At 33.5% G+C, this 12809-nt stretch overlaps 1 protein-coding gene across 2 annotated transcripts in view; it reads right to left on the reverse strand.

Moving 5' to 3' along the window:
* Positions 1-5366: 5366 nt before the first annotated feature.
* Positions 5367-12809, reverse strand: part of LOC143235193 (ras-related and estrogen-regulated growth inhibitor-like protein) — a 30470-nt gene continuing 23027 nt past the window's right edge. For both annotated transcript variants that reach the window (XM_076473121.1, XM_076473120.1), the window contains exons 2-4: positions 8348-8404; positions 7867-7943; positions 5367-7273 (exon numbers count right to left, since the gene is read on the reverse strand). In XM_076473121.1, the coding sequence (XP_076329236.1) occupies positions 6833-7273; positions 7867-7943; positions 8348-8404 (575 nt within the window). In that variant the 3' untranslated portion in view covers positions 5367-6832. The remainder of the gene's footprint in view (positions 7274-7866; positions 7944-8347; positions 8405-12809) is intronic.

The raw sequence follows: 12809 nt of genomic DNA on the forward strand, positions 1-12809 counted from the left end.
AAGGCAGCTACCGCCAACTCTCATTCACCGCCAACTCTTGGGCTACTCTTTTACAAACGCCTCCACGGCTGAAAGGGCGATATGTCTGGTGTGACAGGGTTTATCTTTACTGGTCATTAACGCATTAATAAAAGAGATGGCAGAACAATATTCTCTGTCTAACCACTTTCGCTTGCTAAATAAAGCAAATATGTTTGGAAAGTGCTATTTATAAATCAACTAATACTGAAAACGATTTTTTTAGAATACAAATACTAAATACCTTACTCTTTTATTGAGTGAATATTTCATATCCCTGCACAATTTTTAAATTCCTTTATGTTCTACTTTGTAACTTGCTAAATTCGGTTAAGGTTATTTGCTAAATTCGGCATGTGTTACTTACTATAACACTTCCAGTCAAAGAACTCATCTACTGTATCATAAGATAGTTGTATAGTATATAGGACTCAGGCCTGTACGCAGAATGTATTAAAAGAGGTTTCTAATTTTCGAGATCAAAAGCACAAACAGCACATAATTGGTCTGGGAACATGCAACTAGTTCAAAAGAAAACAACTACTCATACTTTATCAAGGAGAACATAGACCATGTATAAAATATTAACTGCTATAAGTAACTGTGCTACAACAATGTAAGCACAAATTTTCCATCACAAAATAGGGGTCTCGGGCGACACTCTCATCCTAGCTAAGTGCGTGGGACTGTCCGTGTTTTTTTGTAGTCAAATTTTGTGGTTGGTTGGACAAATACGGGCGGTGCTCTGTGGATTCAGTCTTGACGGTCAGAGGACAGTTTTTTTTTCTTCGTTTGAGAGGGTTAACTCTCGTTAGAGAAGTTTAGTCTTCGCCTTGGTTTTTTACATCCTGGCTAATGTGAAGTATTCATCAGTTGAAGTAAGTTTTTGTTTTCATGTTTGGCTCATCTCCAGTAATAAACATTTATCCTTAATTACAACTTCATCACTGTTTATTCTCTCTTACTTTAAAATTACTACAGCCGTCATTGCACATTACTATATCCTAGAATATCTAGTTGTTATGGAGATGGGAAAAGAAGGCGTTCGGTTTGTCACTTGAATCACCACACTTTCATTAACAAGTGACGTTAATTTAATTGTCTACATGCGCGCCACAGCCCTAAGCAACACTCGATAATTATTATCCTGGGATAATGTCTTATGATCTTTATATAATTCTGTTGCTTAGTGGCTGTATACACGCAGTCAGGGCTTTTAAAGTTAGTTATTTATAAATCTAAAATAAAAAACACCCAAAAACGTAGTTCTAAAGTTGTAAATTTCAAGTCTATATGTCATGAAACTGAAAGATGGACGCTGTTGTGTAAAAGAAATGTGAGTTTGATGAAATTTGAAAGGAAATATTGGAAAAACTTTCAAGAATATGTAAAAAAAAAAAAAACTTAAAACTGTAGAATATAAAATCCACATTAATTGTCTTGATAAAGTAAATATAACCCACATTAAATAAAGTTATACGATCGCACCAGATGTCCGATTCAACCAGGTTCTTTAGAAACAGTTAAATATGAAAAATTAGAGCAGATGAATGAATACTAACAAATATTTATGGTTTTAATAGGGCTCACAATGATGAGTAATGCTGAACTGGTTTGTCTCACTGTAATAAAGAAGATTGTATATACAAGGCCTGAATAAGGCCTCCATTCTCAAAGCTTAAAACTAACTAAACTAAACTAACGTGGCAGGGGTTCAGTTTAGAGAGAGAGAAATCAGAAGAGTTCTCTCTCCAACTGGGGTGTTCAGGAACTTTGTAGTTCCTCTTCGTCCCCTTACGTGAGAAATGTTTTAAAATATCCATGGAATTTTTATTTTAACTGTTACTTTTTTTAACATTTCAAAAATATTTGTGAGTGAGAGGAAGGACGGGAGAACTGGACGAAAGCAGCGAAAGTGAAGTGAGCCAGACCTTGGCTCGAGGATGGAGATAAAGCTTATCTCAAAGCTTAGGTATAGTCATGACATTTCATCCGATTTGTTAACCAATTTTTTTGTTCTCGAAACTGAAGGCATAACTTCCAGGACTTCATTTATTTATTTTGTTACAGAGTGCTAACCAAAGGTAACGAAACGACATTTCTACGCAAATTTACCTTCAGTATCACAGCAGTATCATTTGTGTAGCAGTGGAACACGTGAAATATTTTATATACGTTACAATAGTGTTGTATACGCATCACAGTGTATTGAATTTTATATGTTGAAACACTGGATATCATTGGTTTGTTATATTTCCATGGACCTATTGCCTTCTCGAATGTTTTAAGAAAAGCAAGGATTATTTGTCCTGCTTTTCGAATTTCGCGCAAAGCTACACAAGAGATATCTGCGTTAGCCGTCCCTAATTCAGCAGTGTAAGACTAGAGGGAAGGCAACTAGTTATCACCACCCACTGCCAACTCTTTTACCAACGAATAGTGGGATTGACCGCACGTTATAACACCCCCACGGTTGAAAGGGCTAGCATGTTTAGGATGAAGGGGATTCGAATCCGCCCCCTCAGATTTTGAGTCGAGTGCCCTAACCACCTGGTCATGCCGGGCCTCAATCAGATTGATATCAGATGACTGACCTGGTCATTCCATAACATTAATTCTCTTATTTTTAAGTTATATTTTAATGACTCCAGAAATACAGAGAAACTTATCTGATCATTTTGAAGCTATATGGAATAAGAGGATATAAGAAACTACAGCAAGTGCACAACACTATTATGATAAAATGTAACTAAAATCATGGATAGTTCAGGTATTTAGGAAACCAGTGTTAAAAGTTTTGTCTACCCATGTATATATAGTATTGTCTGAAGGGTAATTTATAAGTAAAACTCATTTGTTCACCATTAAAACTGTTTCTACAAATCTTAAAGAACAAGAGTTGAAATTGAAATAATAAGTTATTATATCTATAATTTTTCTCATTCATCAATATGACGTTATTAAACACAATTCAAGAGAAAGGAAGACTTGAAGTAGCAAAATATTGTTTTACTGTTTTGTCGTGATTTGGCACTAACACTTGCAAAATCTATTCATCTATTTATGTAAATTTACCACTATAACGACGCGGACGTAAGAGTGTTTGTTTGTTCTATTGTTTTCGCGCAAAGCTACACGAGGGCTATCTGCACTAGCCGTCCTTAGTTTGACAGTGTAAGACTAGAGAGAAAGCAACTAGTCATCACCACTCACCGCCAATTCATGGGTTAATATTTTACCAACGAATAGTGGGATTGACTGTTACTTTATAATGCTACCACGGATGAAAGAGTGAGCATATTTACTGTGACGGGGATTCAAACCTGCGACCTTCAGACTGTGAATTAAAAGACCTATTCACAGGGGTACGAAAGAGTGTCGCAGTTTCTAAAAGGTAATTTTCTTCATATTCCGCACGTGTTGAAATAGTATATACAGTTTCTTCATCAAGGAAAAGTAGTTCGTTCACTGTAACTGTGTGGCCATTGTTCGTTTTATTAATTTAACGACTATAATGAAAAAAACGCTCGTTAGAAGTAAACTTTAATTTCATTACATTTTTTACAGTAAGAAAAAATACTTTTAAAACAAATTCAACGTTTCGATCACCGGTGCGATAATTTTTAAGTATCAAGTGCCGAAATGTCGTATCTCTTACAATTAATGATTTTGGTAAATATTGCTCGTCAAATCCTTGTCGATCTTGGTACGGATACTAGACTTACTTTCAAGTTTCTGTTACTAATTAACACGAAGTAAGTGAGATTTTTAAATGTCATGTAGTTTGTAAATCGCACTTGATATTTACACTGTTGCTATCGCGATTTGTGTATTTTTGGAATTATTATTACATTATACATATAAAGTAATGTAACATAGAAATTATTACCTGTGTTTGAATTTCACAAATTATAAGCTTATAATACATTTTATGAATCTTTACTCAGGAAGTCTGTTTAAGTGTAGGATTCACCAAATATAATGTATGTTATTTTTCATATGTTAATCCACTTATCACATAGTTTGAGTTCATGGTTTATTAATTTGAAATACCATTTTCTTTTTTATTCCAGGTATATTAATTTCCTTATTAGACATCCCTATGTCGTTTTGATCTAAAACAAAACTAGGTTGTACAAATTTATTATATATCCAACGCAAAGATTAAAATCACGTGACAAGTTCCTTTTAACTTTAGTTATGACACTGCTGCTGTCCTTAGTATTTGTAAGAAAGAATCGCACATACATGTATGAAAAGAACTGTCTGTTTGTTGTTGTACAGTTCCTGAGACGTGGCCCAGCATGGCCAAGTGGTTAAGGCACTCGACTCGTAATCTGAGGGTCGCGGGCTCGAATCTCCGTCACACCAAACATGCTCGCCCTTTCAGCCGTGGTGGCGTTATAATGTGACGGCCAATACCACTATTCGTTAGTAAGAGAGTAGCCCAAGAATTGGCGGTGGGTGGTGATAACTAGCTGCCTTCCCTCTAGTGTTTCACTACTAAATTAGGAACGGATAGCGCAGATAGCCCTCCTGAAGCTTTGCGCGAAATTCTAAAACAAACAAACAAAAAGACGTCTAGGGTGACGTTTTGTTTTTCTACAGAGGCAAAATCAGTGAAAGAAAGTCGTATAACCGGTTGGTATGAAGTCTAAGGAGTTAAGAAAGTTGTATAACCGGTTGGTATGAAATCTGAGGAGTTAAGAAAGTTGCATAACTGGTTGGTATGAAGTCTGAGGAGTTAAGAAAGTTGTATAACCGGTTGGTATGAAGTCTGGGGAGTTAAGAAAGTTGCATAACTGGTTGGTATGAAGTCTGAGGAGTTAAGAAAGTTGTATAACCGGTTGGTATGAAGTCTGAGGAGTTAAGAAAGTTGTATAACTGGTTGGTATGAAGTCTGAGGAGTTAAGAAAGTTGTATAACCGGTTGGTATGAAGTCTGAGGAGTTAAGAAAGTTGTATAACCGGTTGGTATGAAGTCTGAGGAGTTAATAAAGTTGCATAACTGGTTGGTATGAAGTCTGAGGAGTTAAGAAAGTTGTATAACCGGTTGGTATGAAGTCTGAGGAGTTAAGAAAGTTGCATAACTGGTTGGTATGAAGTCTGAGGAGTTAAGAAAGTTGCATAACTGGTTGGTATGAAGTCTGAGGAGGTAAGAAAGTTGTATAACCGGTTGGTATGAAGTCTGATGAGTTAAAAAAGTTGCATAACCGGTTGGTATGAAGTCTGAGGAGTTATGTTTAATCACAAAACTGATTCATATCTATATATGAAACACTTTTCAATCAGTGCACATTTTGATTTCAAGAATAAATCACTTTGTTGCGTGACAAAACTAAAAAAACATTTCGTTATAATACATTTTTATTCAAAACTAATATCAACAGAACATTGGAGGAGAAAGACAAATATATTTTACAAAATAGTTGAAACATTACTTTATACATGGAGCAAAATTATTTCGATTCCAGTAACCATTAGAATAATTTACATCTAAACATAAGTTTTATTTTACCAATTATTAAATAAGATCTATTCACTATAAATTAGGCATATTTTAAAATGGAACCAAATAGCTAAAAGTGATACACGTTCAGTAAGATACATATATATACACACAATGTGCACGCAACCTATCGGAGAGAGTTTGCAATTATTTAAGATTAAATCATACTTAATAAAGGTAAACCGATAAGATTGCGACGTGACTTCACAAATTAAAAAAAAATGAAAGATGTATTTCTAAAATTATAAAATAACACTACTTTCATATACACACTTCACAAATCATATCAAAACATCACAGGAGTTCCAAAAATGGAATGTTTTAGTTGGAAGGTTCAAAAGCACTTTATAAACTCTGTTGATTGCATTTTTTTTCCTCTACTAATTATTACATTTTAGGCCTAATGTTTATAATAAAAAACCTTGTAAGACAATAACACAAAATAATTCAGTCGTTATGTTCCTTCTTCAATTGCTTCATTATTGCCTGAATGTTTTGTTTCTTATAATTTATCCAATCGGAAACAGTAGTTGTCGTTATAATATTTAGACAGATTTCGCTGAAGAAAAAAAAAAAGTTAAATGGAGGATTTAACTATTCAGATAAATATTTGCATTGCATAGGTATATTTAACATTACTTGTTTTGATAAATTTAAAAGATTCAACAGTGGTTTTCTCCATCTTGTAAATTAACATCCGGAAGAAAGAAATGTCAGCTACCTTCTGATTGGATGGTGTGAATCAGATCGAACGACTCGGAATTTGATCACGACGACTCATTTGGACATTAGAATAATCAAATAGAAAGTGGTAGAACACAACGACTGATGGATTATTCAGGTTAATAAGAATGAAATCTAACGTGATTTTTTATTATAAATGTCAGGCAGATATATCATTTTGCAATACGCTTCGCCAGCTTTTGACATATAAAACCGAAACTTTAACGACTGATTCCATCACTCATCAAGTAACAAACCATCGACTTCAAAGACAAATTTAGCAACAGTGTCATCAGCTACTTGGAATTCTATTCTATCACAAATATTAGAAATAAACAAAGTTTAACACCTTTGTTGTATATACAATAAAACCCTACGTGACAATATTTGATGACTTTTTATTTCTTTATCCAGCGTAATCAACTCATTGTTTCTTCCAATCAATCAATAAGAGTTTGAACCTATAAAATGTCAATATTTCTTATAAATGGAAGAAATGGTTTATTCACAGCAACCCCAAATAAATTTCTGTGGCATCTCATTTCCCTCAAACTGAAGAGTTTAGAAGAACCTGATATGAAAGTTAAAGAGACAAAGATGGCCTTTTCTTTTTGTCGTTTTTTACAGCCTTCCCAAATACAGTCCCAATTATCTTTGACATTGTCATGGCACCCAACTTTTGCTTAATTGGTAGAGTGTGTCTCGACCTCTGTGAAAATGCCTCACGTAAAACACTCTGAAACGCTACCGTTACGCCCACGTGCGTATCGGCTGCAGAAACCTCATAAAACTGACATTGAAACTGTAAAGACATCTTTTGGCCATCGTCCACGCTCACTTGCCTCGCATGTTCCAAGTCTCTTTTGTTGCCAAGTAGAATAATTGGCACATGCCGGGCTGCTACATGCTGTTGAATACGGCGCAAACTGTCTGTTGCCACCTGGAAACTACGACGATCTGCTGTACTGTATACGACAACAAACGCGTCAGCCCAGTCAGCTTTATCGGCAGGAAAAACGTCATTCTATAGCAAGAAAAATTATATTAGCTCCCCCAATAAGTAATATTTAAATTAATGTATTTATTTACTTAAAACCACAGCATTCAAAGAATAACGACTGTTTACTTCAGTATTAAAGAAATACCTCATACTTTAATATTTAGATTAATCCCCTTTTTGCCCCAAAAATCAGTATTGAAAATCATGTAAAATAACTTAAGACCTTAGTATTAGGAAAAAGCTATTCACTTAACGTTTATTTTCAACTGATCTGTACTTGTTTGGAGTAGAATGTTTTGTCTTTGCACTGTGAGTTGTTCTTGGCAAATACAGCTGATAAAAAAACTATAGGGTGTTCGGAAAGTCACTGTGCAGTTTTGTAATCATATACATATATAAGTGCACAGTGACTTTCCAAACACCCTGTATAAAAACAATGTTCAATCAACTAACTCTTTAGTTTTCAAAACAGGTGTTTACTTGCTTACCAGATGATGAAACTCGAGAAATTCCGCATGTTTATGCCGTTTATAATTTATATTTTAAGGAGGATGATTTACAAAGAAACTAATTCTCCTACCATGAAATTATATGTAAACAAACATGTTGATAAATACCTGGGATCTGGAGGTGTCCAGGATTTCAACTTGGCAGTGACGGCTATCGACGCATACTTCATGTCTGTACAGCAAATCTAACAGAAGAACATTATTCGTAATTATACGAGATTGCTCTAACGAAACATATATTTCAAAGTATTTTTCCACAAAGCTTTCAGCTTAGATTTTATACCTCTTTAAGACTAAATAACTAAACGACAATATAAAGACTATGTGATAAGATTATCGTTAACGATAATGTTATTGGTTAACCGAATGCAGCCAGATTTAAAAGTGGTTTTAAAAAGCAATTTGATTATATATTAACTTAAGGAAGTGCAAAACTTATATAGTTTATTTCAAGCCCAATGATTTACATATTCAGTAATTCTTTAAGTAATTTCGACCTTTAATGTAAAACAAATAATACAGCCTGAAAAGTGAAAGAGTTTGTGACACTTTTGTGGGTGTGCTAAGTTTCAGGTACATGTTTGCTTACCTTTACTTGAACTGTATTCACCAATAAATCTCCTCGTCAGGTAGCGCACCGTCACAGCTAAAAAACAACAAAAATAGAATGAGCTTTCGACAACCGTAACAGAGCACATAACACAAGTTGAGTACATTATATTAAAATGATTTACAGCCATGCTCGATCTGACGATAATACATCTTAACGGCAGCGTAGTTTCCATTGCAAAAGGATCCGTTGTCGTGACGATGCCATGTCTCAAACATATCACTCATCCTTTAAGGCTTTTGATAATCTATCTAGTGTAAGAGGACGATAGTTTCCAAGCGTCCTTTTCAACAGTCCGATTGCAATGAAATCCGTAAGGTACTGTTTTCTGGGTCATGTGAACGACTTTTGCCACTCCCTTTTGTGTTCGCGGATAAGTACCTGTTACAAGACTAAACTTTGCTTACTACGTTTGTGGTACAGGTTTTTGTAGGTTCTTTTTCTTGGTGGTCATGGCGTCCAAAGATGATTCATATTTCTTTGTTTTGCAGTGCTATTAAGTAAGAAGGATATCCTTCCCGCCTAGAAAATTATAAACCATCAATTTGAACCTATCTTTATAATATCTGAATGTATGAATACTTTGCGTTGGAGAAAAAGAACAACAAAAAAAACTGTTACATAACTTTTCCAAAAACAGTTTCCGGTGGCATCATACTACATATGAATCGTTAGATAGTGTGAAAATATAGTTCCGGTACAAGCCGTTACACTGAAACTTCATATCGATTATGATTGTCACATAACTTGCTGATTTTTATATTCAAAATATTTTTATATAATTTACCCAACTCCCTGTAAAATATCATAAAAATCATGGAAAAGAGGCAGGAAAATGCTGTGCAGTGAGGTGCTTGATGCACTTCTATTCTAATATTTTCATCTATAAACTGAAAATATATTTTTGTCACATCAAAAGGTAAAAACAATAAACAATGAATTATTGGAACATATGTCAATAATGATACACTAAACACCATTAAAACAAAGACGATTCTATTTTATCTTAATTTCTAACAGTTATGAAATGCTTATCGGATTTCACAAAATTCTATGAAGGCAGATAAATAATTTTCTCTCTTATTATTATTATAAATTATATTTTATACAAACATATAAAATTCTGCTGTTGTTATAGTTTCTTATTTAGCAATACCATTTCTGTTTATAAGAAATCTAAAACTAAAAACAAAACCTTCAAATAAGTGATTACAGATAGGCTTAAAATGTCTAGTTATCTTGTGAGTAATAGCTCAAAGAGTTGACAAAATTAAACTTTTTACCAATTTCATTTACACATTAAATGTTTAAACTCCCGTTAATTATTTAATTAGACTCACATAGAAAGTATTTTTATCTTATGCCTTGGGAAACAGTTCTTTTAGTGTGGCATAGTTTCATACGTTTTTTTCACTTTTTTTTAATAATTCTTTCCTAATATTTTGGTATACTGCCTAAAATGTAGATTAGTATCCATTAAGAATAAACATTCATCTCTTATCAACGCTTGACCATTTTGGCGTAAAATAAATTGGCAACAGGAAATGCCTCTTTGATAAAACATCCTACACTACTTGTGCTTCTTAGAAAACTTAACGATTCTATACGAAGCACTTGAAACAATCTAAACTCTCTCCCGTATGCTGGTTCAGTTATCTCTGCTGGTAGCCAAGTAACACATAATTCATTCCCACCCGAACGTGCTTAATAACTGTTTGGTAATTACGATGTTTGCCCCCCTTTTTTTGTAAGGAGCGACATCTATATATAATTATTTTTAGTTGCTATGAATAAGACAGTTTTAAATCTGGTGCGAGTTATTGTTACCATCATTTTAAAATTATTAATGTGATTTTAAAAATACATTGCGCAAGAGATATTTCCCGCCTGTTTTTTTTTTTTTTTATGTATGTGTGTCTGATCAACAATTTAAAACTCAAAAGGAACCCATACTGGTGTCTTATGTGGCTGAGAGATGAAGATATATAAAAAAAAATGAGTTTGGATATTTTCAAAGATTTCTTTCCCCATATACCTGCTAATTCTGTACTTGTAACAATGGCAAATTTTAATAGTTTGTTCACGATTCAGTTTTTGTTGTTGTCTTTTTTTATTCTTTTTAACTTGATTTTCACCAAGTTCCCTCTATAAACGCCCCCCAGTGGCTTAGTGGTATGTCTGTGGACTTACAACGTGAAAAACCGGGTTTCGATACCCGTGGTGGGCAGATCACAGATAGCCCTTTGTGTAGCTTTAGGCGTAATTCAAAACAACAACTCTCTATAAATAATTACTTCCTGTAGCGGTATGAGGAACTCTACGCTGTAACATAGCATATTAACACCGCCGTTCTTTCCACATGTGTTGTATTTATTTAACAGCGAAAACTCAATATTTAATCATTTATGTCACTCGTGAAGACTTTAAAAGGGGGCATATTTTATATTTCAAATGTTTTTCCTTTATAGGTAGATATTAGATTTTGACTAATAGAAAGGAGACAAATGAAATATGTCTTTCTCTCGTCAATTCATAGCAAAAATCTAGGACTTATAAGTGCTCAGGAGATTTGTTTTCAAGTAGCAAGTACGCACTTGATTGTTTAGCCACAAAATAAATTTTGAAAATCAGTTTGCAAACAAGGAAAAAACAATGTTTTATTCTGAGAGAGCGAACAAAGGCTATTTCCGGAAATTATAAGGTAACATGAAAAGCTCCCCCTCAGTGACTATTGATTGTTAAGCCTTACACCTCTTAAAAACGCGATGTTTTAAACTAATAAATATAATCAAACAGTCAGGAATATTGGACCGAAGTTCAAAAATATCATAATAAATGTACCCAACAACCTTTTCAGAGATGCTTCTAATATATTGGTAATAAAATACTCACGGAAGTTCTAAATTTCTGTATAACGAATCTATAAGTGTAACGACTATGATAAATGTCAAAGGTTAGATATTATTTCTAAGTTTGTATGATAAATGTCAAAGGTTAGATATTATTTCTAAGTTTGTTGTAGCACTTTCACAAATTTGATTCAAGGAAGAATCACTTACAGTTCACTTGGACTAATCATAAAAATTTATACATTAATGTTAAGCCTTAGAAGAATGACTGGAAGAAAATGGGTTGATGTGTTTATTTTTATCAATCTAAGTCGATGGAATTTCTGTTTCTTTTAGAAATCCTAAGGTGACCTAGTTTTATATAGTCCTTTTCAAAGTAAGACGTACATACATACATTATTTCATAAGCCTATCTGTAGCCTTGCAGCTTTATTTTACGTTTCGTGCTTTGTTTTAAAGTACAGTTGCAGAATGGTCTACCCGCGTTCTGTCCACTGTAGGAAAATCGAACCCTGGATTTTAATGTTTAAGTCCGTAAACTTATGGTTTATCCACCGGTAGCCTTGAAGCTATACATGATTATCGTAATTTTTCTTAAAGCTACTTCATATTCTGGACTTTAAGGAATTTAATATAAAAAAAAACAACAAAAGTACTAATGAAGATATAAGTTACGAAAATATTTCAAAAATTGATAACAAAATGTTTAACTGAGAAACGATTATTTATCCATAACTCTGCATTAGACTCGGCTTAGTAAACTGGGTGATTATACCACAAAATTCTTAAATACGTTTTTATATAAAATTTGACCGGTGAATTAATTAAAAAGGAAACAAGTAACATCTAAACTGCTGAAGTTTAACCGTTAAAAAACACAATGATAATGTGTCATATACATATTTGAAAGAAATCATTACTATATGAAACTACTAAGCTATTGATATTACCCAAGAAAATCTAGGCCAATGTTATATTAGCTACTAGACTTTCATATTTTATTTTTATCGAATATGTTAACATTCTGGAAAGCTTGTATTTTCTTGGATTTTTGTTAACAATATCAATGAGGTAACCTTCAATCACTTTCTTGTTCTACTCTATTTGAAGGGCCCAATTTGGGACGGCTAGCGCAGATAGCCCTCGTGTAGCTTTGTGCAAAATTCAAAAACATTCACTCTGTTTAAAACAATGAAACAAAGCTTTTTCAAACATTAAAATAATCATTATTCGACTAATGTTTTTATCAAAGAAGATTAAATTAAACTTGGTATAGTAAATTAATATTACAATTTACTTTTAACACAATAAAATTATTAACCGGAGTTGCACAGAACTCATGTAACACATATATCTTAGGCTATACAAGTTAAAGGATCGAATGATGGTCAATATTCTGGCGAATTGTCAAGTAGGTCAAAACGAAGCGATTTTTACTTTTTTTCTACCCTTGAACAAAAGAATCAAATTACCAACTCCCACCAAGTGATGGCGACAACACGGAGCCTGTTCAAAATCTTGTTGGAGATTACCCCTAGCGGAAAGTATTAGAAGTTATTTAACTCTGGTGAACGAATCTCGTGCACTCCTAC

Source organism: Tachypleus tridentatus, chromosome 12, assembly GCF_004210375.1.
Source record: "Tachypleus tridentatus isolate NWPU-2018 chromosome 12, ASM421037v1, whole genome shotgun sequence".
Lineage (NCBI taxonomy): Eukaryota > Metazoa > Arthropoda > Merostomata > Xiphosura > Limulidae > Tachypleus > Tachypleus tridentatus.